This window comes from Herpailurus yagouaroundi, unplaced genomic scaffold (genome assembly GCF_014898765.1).
Source record: "Herpailurus yagouaroundi ecotype Mexico unplaced genomic scaffold, PumYag 165, whole genome shotgun sequence".
NCBI classification, from domain to species: domain Eukaryota; kingdom Metazoa; phylum Chordata; class Mammalia; order Carnivora; family Felidae; genus Herpailurus; species Herpailurus yagouaroundi.
The window spans coordinates 27,555,067-27,576,556 of NW_024412406.1; the positions used below are offsets into that span (position 1 = coordinate 27,555,067).

At 36.9% G+C, this 21,490-nt stretch overlaps 1 protein-coding gene across 1 annotated transcript in view; it reads right to left on the bottom strand.

Annotated features, from left to right (window-relative positions):
- Window positions 1-3,745: 3,745 nt before the first annotated feature.
- Window positions 3,746-21,490, bottom strand: part of LOC121038307 (uncharacterized) — a 133,857-nt gene continuing 116,112 nt past the window's right edge. The window contains exons 15-17 of the mRNA XM_040487845.1: window positions 20,720-20,897; window positions 5,424-5,555; window positions 3,746-4,747 (exon numbers count right to left, since the gene is read on the bottom strand). Of these exons, the coding sequence (XP_040343779.1) occupies window positions 4,731-4,747; window positions 5,424-5,555; window positions 20,720-20,897 (327 nt within the window). The 3' untranslated portion in view covers window positions 3,746-4,730. The remainder of the gene's footprint in view (window positions 4,748-5,423; window positions 5,556-20,719; window positions 20,898-21,490) is intronic.

Consider the following 21,490-nt stretch of genomic DNA (forward strand, 5'->3'; position numbering starts at 1 on the left):
AATTATTTTATAAAATTATTTAATGTTATAAAAATACTCATAATGCTTACTGTATTCTATTAGCTGAGAAGCAGATTACAAAACTGTGTACTCAACATAACCTATATATGTGTGCATGCATTTAGGACGGTAATAAGATGATGTAATTTTAACTTTTTCCTTTATGCCTTATGTGTTCTACATTTTTTTCAGAATAAACTTAGTTTACTGTGACTGCTTTTAAGGAAGACTTAAACTTGGTAAGAGATTTCACATTTTCTTTGCCCAAATATTACTTGTTTGTTTTTTAAAGTGTATCTAAAGAGGTTTAAAGAAAGTATATGCAGGGCTCCTGAGTGGCTCAGTTGGTTAAGCTTCTGACTTTGGCTCAGGTCATGATCTCTCTGCTTGTGAGTCTGAGCCTTGCGTTGGGCTGTGCCAACAGCTCAGAGCCTGGAGCCTGCTTCAGATTCTGTGTCTCCCTCTCTTTCTGCCCCTCCCCCATTCAGGCTCTCTCAAAAATAAATAAATATTAATTTTTTTTTAAATTTTAAAACAAGAAAGTAAATGCTATGGCTGAGACTCTGGCACAGATTAGGCCTTGCTCAGTAACAGCAGTGAGACGCCAGCGGCTGACTAAGGACTGCTGTGGTTGCACATACTGCAATGCTCAAATTCTCATGGACAGAATGGGTGGGTTGCCCTCAATTTGGAGGGAAGACTTCAACCACATTTATCTTCCCGAGCCTCAGTTTTCTCATTCATAAAAATAAGTCACATTGAAGATTTCTAAGGACAATTTCAGTTCAGAACATCCAATTGTAAAGCTTCTCTTTTTGGTTCAAATGTTTTTAGATGCAATGTTTCCAAACTTATGTGGAAGCAATTTATATTCCCAAATATTTTAATAACTACTAAAATACAAATTTCCAAAGTGCTTATGGAAGAAATGATATGGTGCCTTAGATTTGCTATAATCCAAGGGGGGCAAAGTGGGACACAATGTGAAGGATCATAACTAAAACAAGACTGGTCATATGGTGGTAATTGTTGAATCTGGGCAGTGGGTACGTGGGAAGTCATTATTCCATTCTATTTTTGTGTATATTTGAAAGTTACCATAACTTTTAAATTTCTTTTTAAAAAAAGTACAATTCCTTCCTCAAAACGTCCCCCTTCCCTAACAAAACTAATATTAAAATTCAACTTAGCCCTAAAGGAAAATCTTGCAAATTTAATGGCCTTACACCTCTATTTACTACAAAAAAAGTACTATCTATTGAATATGTAGTTTTAGAAGTTCTAAATCTCTGTCTCTCTCTGATGTAGATGAGAAAAACATCCATTTTCTTTTTAATAAGCAAGCGTCTTGAATACAGAGGACAGGTTTATTTTATCTATAATACCTAATCCTCAAACTCTTTAAAACTTGCCCTATCCTGGAGTAGACTGACAACCATAATCTCATTCTTCAGGAGCGGATAGTTGCTTTTGATACCTTTAAAACATGAAATAACTTTGCTGAATTATTTTCCAACTAACATATATTTTAATATGAATGGCTAATGTAACCCAAATCCATCTAGCATGACAGCTAAATTGCAAAACCAAAAGGAAGGTATTTCTGGCAAGAAACACCTTTTAAGTACTACGGATGTTTGAGAGGTAGAAAGAAGACAGTTGTGATTTCATTACTCAGTAATGAATGGGAACCTTCTAGGTAATAGTCATACGTGAAGATATTTTTTCCTATTAAAGTCATCGACGTATAAAAGCCATTTCTACTACAATCTGCGAAGGCAGCATTCAAACAAATCATGGGGATTTTGCAAACGGCATTTGCATTAGGAGAGCTTTACCATCTGAATTTCCAGGATTTCATGTCCAGTATCTGTGCCATGTCAATGACTTAAATAGCGCATTAACAAATGAAGTTCAGTCTCCCTTTTCTCAGTTTTTGGCCCACTCTCCATTTCTCCTATATCACCATTAACTACAACAAAGGACTTACACCTACCTAACCCATTCCCCCCACCTCCATTCTGGTAACCATCAGTTTATTCTCTACAGTTAAGAGTCCTTTTCTTGTTTTCCCTCTCTCTCCTTTTTTCCCCTTTACTCATTTGTTTTGTTTCTAAAATTCCACACATGAGTGAAGTCACATGGTATTTGTCTTTCTCTGACTGTCTTATTTTTCTTAGCATAATAGTCTCTAGCTCCATCCAGGTTGCTGCAAATGGCAAGATTTCATTCTTTTTGATGGCTGAGTAGTATTGTAATATTCCATTGTGTGTATGTGTGGATACACATATGCTCTTTATCCTCCTTTATGCACTCATCAGTTGATGGACAATAGGGCTGTTCCTATAATTTGGTTATTGTAGATAACGCTGCTATAAACATTGGGGTGCATGTATCCCTTTGAATTAGTATTTTTGTATTCTTTGGGTAAATACCTAGTAGTGCAATTGCTGTATCACAGGGTAGTTCTACTTTTAAGTTTTTGAGGAACCTCCATACGCTTTTCCAGAGTGGTCACACCAGTTTGCATTCCCACCAATAGTGCAAGAGGGTTCCCCTCTCTCCTTGCCAATACCTGCTTCTTGTGTTGTTGATGTTAGCCCTTCTGACAGGTGTAAGATGATACCTCACTGTAGTTTTGATTTGTATTTCCCTGATGATGAGTTACGTTGAGCATATTTTCATGTGTGTGTTGGCCATCTGTATGTCTTCTTTGGAAAAACGTTCATGTATTCTGCCCACTCTTTCATTGTATAGTTCATGTTTGGAGTGTTGAGTTCTATAAATTCTTTATATATTTTGGATACTAACCCTTTATCAGAGGAGTGCACTTGTTGTGATGAGTACCAGGTGGGGTATGGACATGTTGGATCAATATATTGTACACCTGAAACTAATATCGTACTGTATGTTAACTAACTGGAATTTAAATAAAAACTTCAAACAAACAAAAAAAGGACTTGCAAGTCTTTTTATAAATGAATTAATAACTGAAATTTGTTTTGTGTCTAGCATGCCCTGAATGTTTCTCACATCTCATGTATCAGTTTTTAACTTTATATTTTTGTGTGATTGTTTAATATTTATCTGGCTCGATGAAGTGTAAACTCCAAGAAGTCAGAGACTGAGTCTGTTTTGTCTATCACTGTATTTCCTGACATCTGACATTTGGTAAGCACAAAATTCCTATTTGATAATTCATTACATGAAAGAATGACTTGAAAAAGTTTGTATTTATCATGAGGTCTAATTTCATCATTTTTGAAAATTACTCAATCTTTCTAGCTTTATTCTAAAACTTATACCTCCCAATCCTTAAAAATTTAACAATGGTATCAAATAAGGGGTTAATATCCAAAATATACAAAGAACTGATACCACTCAAAAACAGAAAAACAATCTGATTACAAAATGGACAGAAGAATAAATAGACTTTTTTCCAAAAAATATTCAAATGGCTAACACGTATATGAAAAGATGGTCAATATAATCATCAGGAAAATTCAAATCAAGACCAATGAGATATCACCTCATACGAGTAAGAATGGCTATCATCAAGAAAACAAGAGATTAAGTGTTGAGGAGGATATGGAGAAAAGGGAGCCCTTGTGCACCACTGGTGTTTAAGCTGGTAGCACCACAATGGCCAACAGCATGGAGATTCCTCAAAAAATTAAAAATAGAACTACCATATGATCCAGCAACTCTACTTCTGAGTATGTATCCAAAGGAAACGAAAACAGGATACTGAAGAGATATATGCACTTCCATGTTTATTGCAGCATTATTCATAGTACCCAAGATATGGAAACAATCTAAGTGCCCAGCAGCATTTCAACGGGTAAGGAAGATGTGAAAGCCATAAGAAGGAAATCCTTCCGTTTGCAACATCATGGATAGAGCTTGAGAAAATTATGCCAAGTGAGATAAGTCAGACAAAGATAAATACTTTCTGAGATCCTGTATATGTGGAAACTAAAAAAAAGCTCAAGTTATAAAAACAGAAAGTAAAATGTTAGTTACCAAGGGCTTGGAGTTCAGGGGTGGGAACAGAAGGGATGTTCAAGGATACAAATTTGCAACTAGTATGTAAATAAGACATGAAGATCTAAGGTATAGCGACTATAGGTGACAATATTGTGTTATAAACACTAAAATTATGAATACACTAGATCTCAATTATTCTCATTACAAAAAAGAAATATATAATTACACACTGTGATGGAGGTGCACTGTTGCATATTGCATGTATTATATATCTATTGCATAGTGCGATATATAAAAATATTAAATCAACATATGGTACACCTTAAATTTAAAAACATTTAACAACGGTAACATTTCAAAGATGTTTTCGCCAGAAGACACAAATATTCATAAGACATGTAGAAGTTTTCCTCTTCAACATTTTGTTACTCATAAAAAAAGTATCTATTTCTAGGGATTTCAGCTAGTATGTTATTTTCAACCAAGTCAAATTTTACTTGAGGTGGCCATCCCAGATTTAGGTGCCATTACTTCCTGACACAAGATTGAGTTTTCCTTCTGTGAAAAATTTTAACTAAGCACATGTTTCTCATGCAGTGTGAGATTTGTCACACTGTTCCAGGGATTCATGATACGACACGGAAATATAAAACTGGGCCTGTTCCAACAGCAAGAATCGAAAGGCTAATTTCTCTTCCCTCTGCTTGATGTGATAGCATCATAAGGTTGTCAGCAAGAGACATCTATTTTCTGTTACTCTCTGAAAGAAAAGAGAGCACACCCAATTACTAATTTTCAAAAAGCGCTTTTTAAAAGGTAACACTGCAATTTATCTGACTCTCAAGATGGGATTAAAAAAAAAAAAAAAGGCCAGAGACATCAGTCCAGTATTTCATTTTACCCAAAGATTACTAGCTTCTGATGCACAGAATTTGTCAGATATCATTCATTATACTTCCCAATCAGAGAGAAAGTAATACATTTAAGGGCAAGAAAGAAACTAAAAATTCAAAAACTCTGAGACCTACAGTACTTTATTCATGCCTCAGTTTCTTTATCAGTGAAACAGAAGAGATTATTTTTATTGTTACTTAGACTTTGGTGAGCATTTGCCGTTATTCATAAAATATATGCATAAAATATTTGGTATGTGATAGCCCAGTACAATGTCATAATTTAATAATTTCTTCTTACCAAGTCATTGTTATGGATGAATATTAAATTCAAGATAAAGAAATGAACACATTTTCACATATATGTATTCTTTGCAATATAAAACCAAAACATAAAAAAAGCAAGATAACAGCTCAAAAGCAAGTTCATGTGCAATAATGTAACCTATATTTTAAAAATAATATGATGCTCTTCCTGAGGTGGCCACAAAGAAGCAGTGCAGACAAACAACCCAAAAGAAGGGGGAAAAAGCTGTTGCTTACTTGCAGTTGAAGAAAGTAAGGAACACTTGGCCTCAAATGCTGCTGGTGTTTCTTGCCGATTTTTTGTCTCATGGATCTTTTCCTTCTCTTGGCTGGGTGTTGCTGACATACCCATTGGGTTTTCTCTGCCAACTGAAATTAAGATTTTAAAAGATGCCATCCTCTCAAAATCACTGGTTTTTTCTCAGAAAACTCACCATATGTTCAGCTATGCAAGTTTCAGTTTTGCTATTGTCTCCATTTCAATGCCTAGTCAAATCTTTTCACTCTGCATTACATACTTACCAGAAAATGACTTTTTATTCTTAGCAGCAGGCTGTGCATGAATGGTATTCCTATAAAATTTATTCACTGATTTGTAAATCCAAGCAATAATTTAACACCACAGTATGAATCAAATAACTTATTCAAGATGTTTTTCTTATGGATTCTAAACAGAAACTCCTTTGACAATTTGTACTTTGCCTTCCTCAGAAGGGGAAACTGACTAAAACATGATTCAAATAATACTTCCTGTTACCTTACTAAAATATGAAAATCATAGAAATATACCAAATAAATATATATGTATATATGTACATACATATATATAAATATATGCACACACACATATAAATGAAGAAAACATTAACTATTTTTCTGCCTTTCATTTAGAAGCAAGTGTTCTGGTATTTTGTTCAGGAATAGGTATCTCTAGTCTACCTGAATAATAACTCCAATTTTATAGCATATGTTCCTAAGTGCTATTTGTGTTTAGGATTTCAAAGTTTGAGTTGTTTGTGTTTCATTTTTAGGCATCAGCCATAGATGAGACCTCATCAGCAACAAAAAATTATACAGATGTCTGATTCTACACATTAATAAATAATAGCAGCTACGTCTTAATACCACAATTACAGCCAACAATTTAAGATGACCCGTAAGACATATGCTAGCATGAGAAGGTGCAATGCTCTCATAAGTACGGTTAACAGAAATCAGCAACACTAAAACACATGGAGTCATGGCACTGACTACACAACACTGGTATCTGAAGAACTGCCCATGATTATATTGTCATAAATAACCTTATAATTATTTGATATCATATGATATAATTTCAGGCAAAAATCATCTTTTAAACACCAAACTCTGGAAAACATAAGGTTTTCCATATGGTTTATTTACAATGCAATGCTTAGACACTGGAGATTGATGCTAACAAAGGAACTTTGAAATATTAAAAAGAAGATCAGAAATAACTAGAAATATGTCCACTGAGGGTAAATGGACACTTACAGAAAAGAAATAAAAAAGATTCAAAAAAAAAAAAAAGATTCCTAAATATAATATACATAGCATCCATTTTCTTATGGTCCATTAAGGGACCCATAATTAAGGGACTACATTATTTACAAATAATGTAGAAATCCAAGATTTACAAAGAGAAAATAAACTCTCCCCCAGTCACTGCCATAAGCATAAGAATAAATCAATGCATAACACGCGGCTTTGACATTGATGAGGTCACAGCCCAGGAGGAGAACACATGAACAATGACCTCTGCTATATATTGCTGAGTGCTGTAATGTACAACGCATGCACAGGTGCCTCGCACAGAAAGGGCTGTACAACAGTGAGCCTAAGCAGACTCTGAAACAGGAATAAGCATTTCTTACCTCAATTCTCCCACACTGGCTTTTCAAGATTCTACCTCATCCTCAAAACAAATGTCAAATTTTTATAAACACAACAGTTGTCTTAATAGTAGGAAACCTAGGATCTAGACGACATTTTCCGGATACGTCATCTAGGATGGTCCTGTCCTTCTGTACAGAACACTGCCCTTCTTGCCTTGGGGCCACGTGGGTCACAGCTGGAGGTCCAAAACCCAGGTACCAAACAGCCATCCAGTGGATTCACAGCCTACTCTGAATTGCAGTAACTCTTACCAGTGTGCTCTCTCTGTCTCACGTTCACAATTTAAACAGGAGTGTGGAAATTTATCAAACATAAAATCAAACCTGTGATAAAGGTGAAAGAAACAGGACTGTCTAGCTGGCAATCGTACCAGAAGGTATGTATTATTGATAGCTGGGATTGACTGATTAATTTGCTCACTTCAGATAGCATCTCAGTATACCCAACAGTTTGGTAGCATCAAGATCAACCAGACAGAAAGGCTCTAACTACAAAAAGTGAACTAGTACAAACATTTTGGTTCACTGAATACCAGCTATTTAAAAAAGGCAAAATAGGGGTACCTGGGTGGCCCAGCTGGTTAAGTGTCCTACTTCAGCTCAGGTCACAATCTCGCGGTTCATGAGTTCCAGCCCCGCATCGGCCTCTGTGCTGACAGCTCAGAGCCCGGAGCCTGCTTTGGACTCTGTGTCTCCCTCCCTCTCTCTCTCTCTGCCTTTCCCCAGCTGATGGTCTGTCTCTCTCTTTCTCTCTCTCAAAAATAAATAAACCTTAAAATTTGTTTAAATAAATAAATAAATAAAACAAAAAAGGCAAAATACGCTAAAACACAATAGCAATGTGTCATGCTCTTATGGCATATATATTTCAATCTATAAAATATATTTTATTATATGAAATATGTTTTTGCCATATTCTTCTACATAAGATCATAACGTACACATTCAGAATCTGATGATCAGGTATATGACAGTATTCACTTGTATTCTGAAACTTGAATGATCTTAGAAGATTAGTATGAAGTGAAAATGAATTTTCCAAACATACTCTAATAAAAACTTCCATAAGACTTAAACCTGAAGGAGATTCCTCATAATATAATAAAAAATTAACATCTGAACCATATCTTCAGTCCTGAATTTTTTTTCAAGTTACTGATACCCAAGCCTCATGGTTTGAATACAGAAGGTGGCTAATACCATCAAACCAGACTGGAATTTGAGTAAGAAGTGGCAAACTTTAGGCATAATTTAAGTCTCAGTTATGATACTTATAAAACTGGAATATACCCAGTTCACTGTTACTTAAGTGTTCTAAAAAAGAAACAGTGTATTAAGGTTAATGGAGGGGTGCCTGGGTGGCCCAGTCGGCTGAGTATCTGAGTCTTGATTTCAGCACAGGTCAGGACCCCTGGGTTGTTGGATCAAGCTGATCCCACGCTGAGCATGGAGCCTGCTTAAGATTCTGTCTCTTTCTCCCTCTGCCCCTCTCCCCCACTGGCATGCTCAAGAAAGAAGGAAGGAAGGAAGGAAGGAAGGAAGGAAGGAAGGAAGGAAGGAAGGAAGGAAAGAAAGAAAGAAAGAAAGAAAGAAAGAAAGAAAGAAAGAAAGAAAGAAAGAAAGAAAGAAAGAAAGAAAGAAAAGGAAAGTTAGCTAATAGAAAGTCACAAGTTATACTGATCCAACATTCCCTAAGAAACTCCAAGAACACTGTGTTGTTATTATATGGAATTATAAGCATGGGGTTTATTGCCTGGAACAATGGGATTGAACACACTTCCAAATAATCCATTGAGAACCTTCTCCATGGGCTCAGTGTAATAACTGACTATGTAAGCATATGAAATCAAACCTCTTCACATTTTCTCCTATGTATAGAGTTCATAGTACTGTGAATGTAAATTCATGATCAAGAGAATAAATATGTTTTGCTGCACAAGCCAACTATTTCAACTAAATGGCAGTAGGAACAATGACTTTTTATTATAAATCCTCAAGACACCATTAATTAAACCAAATTCTAACCAAATTGTAGACAAAGAAACCAAGTTACAGAGAAGTTATATGATTTGTCCTAAGTGATTACACGAGGGAATGAGAAGATAACTCCCCAAGAATCCATCAACTCTAAGTTATAAAAAATACACCATGATGAATCAGATCAGAAACTAATGAAACTGAAAACAGGACATCAATAGAGAAAATCAATGTACCAAACTCTGATTCTTTGAAATGATCAATAAAATTAGTAAGTCTCTTGTCAGACTAAGAAAAAAAAAAAGATGAAAGAACACAAATTACTAACATTAGAAATGAAAGAGATGACATCATACAGATCCTATGGACATTAAAATGTTATAAAGGAATACTATCAACAATTCTATGATCTCAAGTTTGATAACCTAGATGAAATGGACTAATTCCTGGAAATCTGACAATCTGCCAAAACTCACACAAGAAGAAATAGAAAAAATGGATGGTCTTAAATCTATTAAAGAGACTAAATCAATATTTAATAATCTTCTAAAACAGAAAACACCTGGCTCAAACAAATTCACTGGTAAATTTTACACCAAAAAATTTAAAGGAGAAATTACACCAATTCTCTACAATCTCTTACAGTGGATAGAAAAAAAAGGAAATATTTCCTAACTCATTCTACGAGGTCAGGGTTGCCCTAATACCAAAAACCAAACAAAGACATCACAAGACAAAACTACAGACCAATGCTTCTGATGAACATAGATGAAAAAATCCTCAACAAAATATTAGCAAATTGAATCCAACAATTTATTAAAAAAAAAGATTAATAGAACAAGTCCAAGTGGGATCTATCCCAGGTATGCAAGACTGGTGCAACATTCAAAAATCAACTAATGTGAAAGACAGATACCATATGTTTTCACTCTTATGTGGATCCTGAGAAACTTAAAAGAAGACCATGGGAGAGGGGAAGGGAAAAAAAGAAGTTAGAGAGGGAGAGAGCTAAAGCATAAGAGACTCTTAAAAACTGAGAACAAACTGAGGGTTGATGGGGGGTGGGAGGGAGGGGAGGGTGGGTGATGGGTATTGAGGAGGGCACCTTTTGGGATGAGCACTGGGTGTTGTATGGAAACCAATTTGACAATAAATTTCATATTTAAAAAAAAAAGCTCCATTAATACCTATAAAAGCTGCAACTACATTTTATGGAACTATATAAATAATTGTGGAAACCTTAAAAAAAAAGAAACAAAAATCAACTAATGTAAGGATTTGTAAGTCATTGAAAATATTCTTTAGATATTATATTGATGGATATATGTCATTATACATTTGTCCAAACCCAGAGAATGTACAATACCAAGAGGGAACCAAAATGTTGACTATGAACTCTAAGTAATTATGATGTGTTAATGTGGGTTCATCAATTGTAATAAACATACCATCTGGTGGAGAATGTTGATGGGGGAGGCTATGCATGTGGTAGGCAGGAAGTATATGGAAAATCTCTATACCTTACCCACAATTTTTCTGTAAACCTTAAACCGTTCTTAAAGAAAAACTGTTAAGAAAATATGGCTGAAAACAATTCACCATCAGAAGCTCTTCGTTTCTTTATAATCATAACCACAGGGGCGCCTCTGTGGCTCAGCCGGTTAAGCGCCAACTTTAGCTCAGATCATCATCTCACAATTCATGGGTTCGAGCCCCACGTTGGGCTCTGTGCTGACAGCTCAGAGCCTAGAGCCTGCTTCGGATCCTGTGTCTCCCTCTTCTCTGTCCCTCCCCTGCTTGTGCTCTATCTCTCTCTCTCTCTCCTTCAAAACTAAATATGAAAAAAAATAATCATCATCATAACCACAAACACTTGTATAGTGCTTACTGAGTACCAGGCACGATGATAAGCATCCTACAGATGTTAACTCATGTAATTCACACACCAGCACTGTGAGGCACTCCTCATCCTTATTTTACAGAGAATGGACGTTTGGTACAAGTGCTATGAGAGCGCACAGCTAGCAAGAGGCCTAAGCGGGATGTGAACAACTGGTAGTGCATCTCAGAGCCTGTGAGCCTCCCTACCCTGCTTTACTTTCAAACCTCTAGCTGTTTGGTAGGTGAATCAGTCAACAAGAGTGTCATCGTAGGGCAGAGCAATGACCTCCATATGATTGTGAGCCCTGCCAGACCAACCAGTATATAAATACACGTCCTTCAAGCACACGGGCTTCTAAGGAGGCCAGGGCCCAGCATTCAGGGGTACATGCTTGGGGACAACAGGTACCTTCCCCACAGGAAGGTCTTCACATAAGTCTCCTGAAATGTAACCTTACTATGATCTTCCTAAAATGATCTCTTCCCCTGTACAAGTCCCTGATTGCTAGGAGTACCTGAAAATTTCAACTCTACCTTCTATGAAGAAATGTTAATGTTTTAAAAAAAAAAAAAGGCATGGAGATGGGCTTCTCTATATCTGTACTGAAATACAAACAAGACTCAACAGTTTTAAGGGGGTATTTGTTGTTATGCTTGATATACAGCAGGCTCAATCTATCATATATGGGATATATGAATCCCAGATTCTGTGAAATATATATATTCGAGTCAGAATATATTACTTTTAAGTAAACATTCTGCTGCTCACCACAAAACTCTAAGGAGCACCTGGGTGTCTCAGTCGGTAAAGCGTCCAGACTTCAGCTCAGGTCATCACCTCGTGGTTTGTGAGTTTGAGCCTGGCCTCGGGCTCTGTGCTGATAGCTTGGATAGCTATCAGATCCTGAAGCCTGCTTCAGACTATGTGTCCATCTGTCTCTCTCTCTGTCTCTCTCTGCCCCCTCCCCACCCTCGCTTGTTTTCTCTCTCAAAAATAAATATTTAAAAATTTTAAAAAACTCTCTAAGAGAGTTGCTTAACACTTTTTGAGTCATGGTTCCCTCTGAAAACCTAAAGGTCATGAATGAGCTTGTTCCCACCTTAAATGCACACTTACGTGTATTTGTCTACAAATTATTTACTCAAAATATGTTTACTCAATTTCAAAAGGTTCACAGACTCACACTAAAAGTTCTTACTGTAACTCAATGTTTTTATTCTTATTTACATATGACAAAACAGAGGTTAAGCCAGATGAAAAGATATATAGGGCAATGTCTGGGAGGGCCCAGAGTGCAGGAGCTTCTGTCCCCACTGAGTGGGGTGCCTCACCCTCCCAGTACATATATGTGTTCATTAACCTGGAAGCTCCCCAAACCCCATACTATTGGGATTTTAGGGAGGCCTTCTCATATAGGCATGATCAATTATTAACTCCATTTCTAGCTCCTCTCCTGTCTCTGAAGAATGGGGAAATGAAGTTAAAAACACCAAAGATTCTAATCCTGACAGGCTCTTTCTGGTGACCAGCTCCCACCCAGGAGCCATCCAGGGACCCACCCAGACTTGCCTCATTAGAACAAAAGACACTCTTAGTGCTCTCAGGACTTCAGAATTTACAAGGGTTCTAGGAGTTCTGTGCAGGAACCAGAGTTGGGGGGGGGGGGGCAGGGAGTGGCAGAGACCAATATATTTTCTATTATCTCACACTGTTCTCTAAATTTTTTGTTATACCTTTGTTTATCTGATATGGCAGCAAATTCAGTACCACCCAGAAAAGTAAGGGAAAACGTGGGTAAAAGTAAGGGAAAACGTGGGTAAAAGTAAAGACAAATAGCCCACAAAACAGATTTTTCAATGGTACATACGAGTATAGCAAACATAAGCCTTTGTACAGCAGCCATTCTTTGTGCTTTGTTAAAATGTGCATAGTCTAATGATTAATTAGAGTCCAAATCAATCCTGCAAAGGAACTGCTGCAATGAATTCTGCAGCTACATTTTTCATTATAGTCCTGGGTGGGGAAAATACAAACTTGACGTGGAAGCCAAAAGGCAAGTGCTACACCCATGGATTTCTTCAACACTGTGGTTCTTGTCTTATGAAAACGAGGAAGTATTACTAGAAAGGCATTTTGAATAAATGTTAGTGCTTCCATACCTTTCCTCAGAATTCCTAGGATTCATGATGCTTCAATAAAATTTCCAAAGCAATATAACCAGCATTAACACAGGAAGTTGCCTCAGTATATTCAGAAATAATATCATGGTTGGCTTCTAGGAAGATGGTGGCATTGGAAGACTCTGGGATCACTGCGTCCTGCGGATCACTTAGATTCCACCCACACCTGCCTAAATAACCCAGAAAATCACCAGGAGACTAGCAGAACGGATTCTCAGGAACCAAGCGTAGACAAAAGGCCCACGGAAGAGGGGCCCCTCCCGAAGCGGATCTCCGAAGGAAAAGCGAGCTGAGCCTGCCCCTCTCACCCCTGTGCACCCGCCGATCCACCCCAGCTAATACGCCAGATCCCCAGCACCACAAGCCTGGCAGTGTGCAAGTAGCCCAGACGGGCCACACCACCCCACAGTGAATCCCGCCCCTACGAGAGGGGAAGAGAAGGCACACACCAGTCTGACTGTGGCCCCAGCGGTGGGCCGGGGACAGACATCAGGTCTGACTGCGCCCCGCCCACCAATGCAAGTTATTCAAGACAGCACAGGGGAAGTGCCCCACAGTCCTGCACCACTCCAGGGACTATCCAAAATGACAAAACGGAAGAATTCCCCTCAAAAGAATCTCCAGGAAATAATGACAGCTAATGAACTGATCAAAAAGGATTTAAACAATATAACAGAAAGTGAATTTAGAATAATAGTCATAAAATTAATCGCTGGGCTTGAAAACAGTATAAAGGACAGCAGAGAATCTACTTTTACAGAGATCAAGAGACTAAGGAACAGCCAGGAGGAGCTAAAAAAGGCTATTAATGAGCTGCAAAATAAAATGGAGATGACCATGGCTCGGATTGAAGGGGCAGAGGAGAGAATAGGTGAACTAGAAGATAAAATTATGGAAAAAGAAGAAGCTGAGAATAAGAGAGATAAAAAAATCCAGGAGTATGAGGAGAAAATTAGAGAACTAAGTGATGCACTAAAGAGAAATAATCTACACATAATTGGTATTCCAGACGAGGAAGAGAGAGGGAAAGGTGCTGAAGGTGTACTTGAAGAAATAATAGCTGAGAACTTCCCTGATCTGGGGAAGGAAAAAGGCATTGAAATCCAAGAGGCACAGAGAACTCCCTTCAGACATAACTTGAATTGATCTTCTGCACAACATATCATAGTGAAACTGGCAAAATACAAGGATAAAGAGAGAAATCTGAAAGCAGCGAGGGACAAACGTGCTCTAACACATAAAGGGAGACCAGTAAGACTAGTGACGGATCTCTCTACTGAAACCTGGCAGGCCAGAAAGGAATGGCAGGAAATCTTCAATGAGATGAATAGAAAAAATACGCAGCCGAGAATCCTCTATCCAGCAAATCTGTCATTTAGAATAGAAGGAGAGATAAAGGTCTTCCCAAACAAACAAAAACTGAAGGAATTCATCACCACTAAACCAGCCCTACAAGAGATCCTAAGGGGGATCCTGTGAGACAAAGTACCAGAGACATCGCTACAAGCATGAAACCTACAGACATCACAATGACTCTAAACCCGTATCTTTCTATAATAACACTGAATGTAAATGGACTAAATGCGCCAACCAAAAGACATAGGGTATCAGAATGGATAAAAAAACAAGACCCATCTATTTGCTGTCTACAAGAGACTCATTTTAGACCTGAGGACACCTTCAGATTGAGAGTGAGGGGATAGAGAACTATTTATCATGCCACTGGAAGCCAAAAGAAAGCTGGAGTAGCCATACTTATATCAGACAAACTAGACTTTAAATTAAAGGCTGTAACAAGAGATAAAGAAGGGCATTATATAATAATTACAGGGTCTATCCATCAAGAAGAACTAACAATTATAAATGTCTATGCACCGAATACGGGAGCCCCTCAAAATATAAAACAATTACAAACATAAGCAACCTTATTGACAAGAATGTGGTAATTGCAGGGGACTTTAATACTCCACTTACAGCAATGGATAGATCATCTAGACACATGGTCAATAAAGAAACAAGGGCCCTGAATGAGACATTGGATCAGATGGATTTGAAAGATATATTTAGAACTCTGCATCCCAAAGCAACAGAGTATTCTTTCTTCTTGAGTGCACATGGAACATTCTCCAAGATAGATCATATACTGGGTCACAAAACAGCCCTTCATAAGTATACAAGAATTGAGATCATACCATGCATACTTTCAGACCACAATGCTATGAAGCTTGAAATCAACCACAGGAAAAAGTCTGGAAAAACTCCAAAAGCATGGAGGTTAAAGAACACCCTACTAAAGAATGAATGGGTCAACCAGGCAATTAGAGAAGAAATTAAAAAATATATAGAAACAAACAAAAATGAAAATACAACAATCCAAAAGCTTTGGGATGCAGCGAAGGCAGTCCTGAGAGGAAAACACATTGCAATCCAGGCCTATCTCAAGAAACAAGAAAATTCCCAAATACAAAATCTAACAGCACACCTAAAGGAAATAGAAGCAGAGCAGCAAAGACACCCCAAACCCAGCAGAAAAAGAAAAATAATAAAGATCAGAGCAGAAATAAACAATATAGAATCTAAAAAAACTGTAGAGTAGATCAATGAAACCAAGAGTCAATTTTTTGAAAAAACAAACAAAATTGATAAACCTCTAGCCAGACTTCTCAAAAAGGAAAGGGAGATGACCCAAATAGATAAAATCATGAATGAAAATGGAATGATTACAACCAATCCCTCAGAGATACAAGCAACTATCAGGGAATACTATGAAAAATTATATGCCAACAATCTGGACAACCTGGAAGAAATGGACAAATTCCTAAACACCCACACACTTCCAAAACTCAAGCAGGAGGAAATAGAAAGCTTGAACAGACCCATAACCAGCAAAGAAATGGAATCAGTTATCAAAAATCTCCCAACAAATAAGAGTCCAGGACCAGATGGCTTCCCTGGGGAATTCTACCAGACATTTAAAGCAGAGATAATACCTATCCTTCTCAAGCTATTCCAAAAAATAGAATGGGAAGAAAAACTTCCAGACTCATTCTATGAAGCCAGTATTACTTTGATTCCTAAACCAGACAGAGACCCATTAAAAAAAGAGAACTACAGGCCAATATCCCTGATGAATATGGATGCCAAAATTCTCAATAAGATACTAGCAAATTGAATTCAACAGCTTATAAAAAAAACTATTCACCATGATCAAGTGGGATTCATTCCTGGGATGCAAGGCTGGTTCAACATTCGCAAATCAATCAACGTGATACATCACATTAATAAAAGAAAAGAACCATATGATCCTGTCAATCAATGCAGAAAAAGCATTTGACAAAATTCAGCATCCTTTCTTAATAAAAACCCTCAAGAAAGTCGGAATAGAAGGAACATACTTAAACATCATAAAAGCCATTTATGAAAAGCCTACAGCTAATATCATCCTCAATGGGAAAAAACTGAGAGCTTTCCCCCTGAGATCAGGAACACGACAGGGATGTCCACTCTCACCGCTGTTGTTTAACATAGTGTTGGAAGTGCTAGCATCTGCAATCAGACAACAAAAGGAACTCAAAGGCATCAAAATTGGCAAAGATGAAGTCAAGCTTTCACTTTTTGCAGATGACATGATATTATACATGGAAAAGCGATAGACTCCACCAAAAGTCTGCTAGAACTGATACATGAATTCAGCAAATTGCAGGATACAAAATCAATGTACAGAAATCAGTTGCATTCTTATACACTAATAATGAAGCAACAGAAAGACTAATAAAGAAACTAATCCCATTCACAGAAATAATATCATTAGGGTTAGCATTTCTGGGAATACTCTACTTCTATACAAATGTTGACAATTTATGATACTGGTGATGAGATTCCCTGGATCAATGAGAATTTCTTGGTCAATCTGGGCATCTACAACAGCGGGGAGAGAGAACTACTTAGGCAAACTTTCAGTATCAACTTTTTCCCAGATTCTATGAATACTAACAGGTAACATACAGAATATAGAACACACTACCTCAAGATAACGTGAACCCTGAAGATTTTAGCCAAGGCCACAAAAGGTCAGCTAACTTGTACGAATGTTCTAAGGATTCCTGCTTGAAGGCCATATCAACACACGTCTTCATACATATTAATACCACTTTCTACAAAATGGGTTCTCTGCCTTTAATTCTATTAATTGCTTCTTCCTACTGAATCTCTGAGAGAGAGAATCTTACCCCTCACTTGTCCATGTCTCTATCCTGGCTCTCGAATTCTCATACAATGACAAGATACATAATGAGTGATACATAATGTACTGGGCTATAACATCACATCAATGCAAAGTGGATTTACAGTCACTTTTACAGGTTGAAAATAATCAGTGAGAAGGTATGAGGCTAAGAATTTTAAGTTTCCAGGGCTCCTGGGTGGCTCAGTCAGTTAAGGTCCGACGTCAGCTCAGGTCATGATCTCACAGTTCGTGGGTTCGAGCCTCGCATCAGGCTCTGTGCTGACAGCTCAGAGCCTGAAGCCTGCTTCCATTCTGTGTCTCCCTCTCTCTCTCTCTTCCCCTCCCCTGCTCATATTCTGTCTCCCTCTCTCTGTCAGAAATAAACATTAAAAAAAATTTAGAAAAAAAAAGAATTTTAAGTTTCCTTTTAATTTGAAAATCCAGAATCCTTGGAACAAGCCCTTCAGGGGTAGCAATCTTGATAGAGCTGAAGTCGATAACTTTACACTATGTTTGAAAATCCTCCATTCATTGTTTTTAAGTGGAAGAGGTACTTGCAATAAAAGTCCAGCATTCACTTAGAACTTCTGTAATCTAGTCAACAGACAAAATTCCATGATTTTCTCCACGGGTTAATCCAGATAGGAACAGCTTGTTGATCACAGGAATTTGCATCTAGTAAGAATGACTTGTAAGATCTCAGGCTGCTAAGTGACAGCCCAAAGTAGGGCAAGAGGAACCCTTCGGTATATCCAGGATAGACAGGAGCCCGTAGGCAATACCCCACAGGGTTAATGAAAGCCAAACAGGCTTCTCATTTCTGAGACTGCTAGAGTCACCATGGGGCATTCAGATTTAAAAGAAGTCTATTGTCACTGAAATTGAATGCACAATTCCACTTCTGGTAATTTATGCTAAGAAAAAATTTCAGATCAGTGCAAAAATAGGTATGTACATGAATGATCATCCCAACATTGTTTATAAGAATAAAAAATTAAACCACAAAATATCCAACATTAAAGGACTGGTTAAATAATTTGTAGTAAAGGCATTAATAAAAATCACTTGAAAATATGGTATAAATCTAAGTATTGATGACAACGATATCTTTAAGTAAAAAAGCAGAAAAAATTGTTATATATATATATATATATATATAAATATATATATATTGTATATATATAATATATATATTATATATATATAATATATATATTGAGAGAAGCCCTATATCTTGCTAAAAATATACTTTCAGTATACTTAGAGAAAGTAAATATATCCAACACACACTTTCACAGAAAAAAAACATGAAAAAATATACATAAAAATGTAAATAGTTTTTATCTCAGATTTCTACATGAGTATATTTTCAAAATTTCCCACAATTACATGCATTATCCATATAATAAAAATAATAAAGGGGAAAAAGAAATTATATAAACAGATTACCGATGTCTATCAACCAGGTTAATCAGTGTAGCATCAGAAGAATTAGTGTCAGCCCTACTGGCTATAAGCTCTTAAAGTTCATTTACAATCAATGCGTTTTCAAACACATTATCAAATATAAAAGTGAAGTTTCAAAAGACCACAAGAAATAATATATCTATTTTCCAAAGTGAGACTAAACTATACAACCCATGTTTCTCAGTGTGTGGCATAAAATAACCGACTACAAATGCTAGGTGCTATTACTGAAACAAGGACTTTCCTGTGCATTTACTTGCTTGACCCCACCAGCTTCACTGGGGAGACAGGGAAGGTATTACTGTTGTCCCAGTTACACAGACACAGCTGCCTAAAGTTAGTCGGCTTACCTAAGAGCATACAGCTGGTAAACAGAGAGAAGAAATCATCCGTGCTCTAGTAAGAGAACTAGGCTGTAATGCCTGCAAAAAGGAACGACTTCTTTTCTACCGGCACCAATATCTTAGGTTGAGAGACACGGCCTTTAATTCTCTCTCTCATGTGTTGCCACAAATTATTTGTGCTCGTGTCATCTTTTTTCCAATTATTGCTACCTCTGCCCTCTCATCTCTTCCTCACTGTTCCCCCCTTTCTTCCCGTGCTCTTCCGTCACGGTCGGTGTCCCCTACTAGCTGTTTCACACTACTTTTTCTTCCACTCCAGCCTGTACGCCCCTGCTTTCCCTCAAGTCATCTGTTTCCCTGCACAGGGCCAGAGACAGATGGCAAACCCATTTCGTTGAGTAGGAGTGCCACTCTGTGCCAGTCTGTGGAAAAACAGAGGGTGGAGGGAGTGGCGATGCGGATGACAGTAAGTTAAGGTGTACTAGTCCAACAATTTGCAAAACTTGAAATATGGCAACTAAAGGCTGAGAAGGAATTGACGCAGACAGCACAAAGAACAGGGCCAGATATATCATCATGTTAAGTCAAGCTCTTACTTAAACTATCTTCAACAGGATATTATATATATATATGTTATATATATATTATATATATATAATATATATATAACATATATATATAACATATATATACATATACATAAAGAAGATATATATATAGAAGATTATATATATATATAATCATAACACATATATGACACATATATGGTAATGTATCTTATAGGGAGATACACATGTAGACTTTGAGAAGCAAAGAGAAGTTAAAGAAGAGTCAGACTGACTAAGAAAATCATCTAGATTAAGCCAAAGTCCATGGGACTACATCAGGCAAAAATTAGACAGCAAACTAAATTTGCAGATAATTTAAGAACACAATGGAGTTACCTCACTGGCCTTTGTGTTCCAGCAAATACATTCTAAGCTTAAACTGTTTAAATAAAGTCCTCAGATCCCCACTTCAATTAGCTAGGGAATCTGAACTTAGACAGGAGAGAAACCAGTTTCAAAACATTCACATTTCTGTCCTATCCTTGTACTTTTTCCCCCAAATCCTATTTTTAATTCAAATCCCATTTGTAATGATCTTTTTTCATCTCATTTTATACAGTGAGCATTAAAAATTAATAGCAATGAAACTGAGAATATTTCTAACAGATCCATTTCCTCACAGTGCACATGGAGATACCATTAAATAACAAAATACACATATACACACACACACAAACACACACACGTGCAAATGTACAAACAAATTTTAAAACTACAAAGGAGCTTAATATAGCAAAAACTCTGTATCTAACATTAACTATCTGAAAATTTGGGTTAAGTGATCTTCATAATTTTTTTCACTGCTTCTAGAATAACAGCAACTTACAAAAAAGGCTAATTAGCAGAGATCTGCTTAGTAAAAATGTGATGAAATTATCATACACGAAACTATCACAAAGCAAACCAAAATGGAAACATTTCAAAGTAAACATACATTTGACGACTTGTGGATAGAAGAAAACATTCCCATTCTTGGTATAAATAACTGGTTTTGCCTGTCCGTCTGACTCAAGTCCAACAAATAACCCCGGGCTTTTCGTAGATTCCAGGCTTACAGATGCATTTTCCAAGTTCTTCTTAATTTTAAAATGACAGTCAGTATCTCCTGTACCCTGTGATCAATATAACATGATTTCATGAATGTAAGCAAATACCAAAGGGCAGAATTTAAAACCAGTTATTTGACAAGAATATAATTTTGCTTCATTTTCCAACCTCGGGATGAATACAGAACCTTTCGCATATCCTGAGCTATGCACCTCACCTTGTTCCATGGATCCAGAAATGAGACCGTGTGTTTGGCTGAGGCAAGGGCGTATGCCCTAGACAAAAGGCTCCGAGTAACCAAGGAGCTTCAATGAAGGAGAGTGCATTGTATGCTGTGTTTCATTTCAGAGTTACTAAACTATTGGTAAACAGAGAGTACTAAGATGTGAAACTTTCCTTCTGAAAAATACTCTAAGATAATGAAAAAAAGGGCTATTCTCACCGTAAGTCCATTTACACCTAAACATAAACCAATTTTCTGTGCTATTCCACATTTTCTGAATTGAGTTTTTACCAGTAAACAGAGTTCACATAAATTACTCAAAGACTGCATGGCAAAACATTCAAGAATTAGGTGCTTAGGCATAATCTACATACCCTTCAGATCATCAAAATCATCTGTCACCTTTTTAAAGGCACGTATCATGTCCTATTAGAA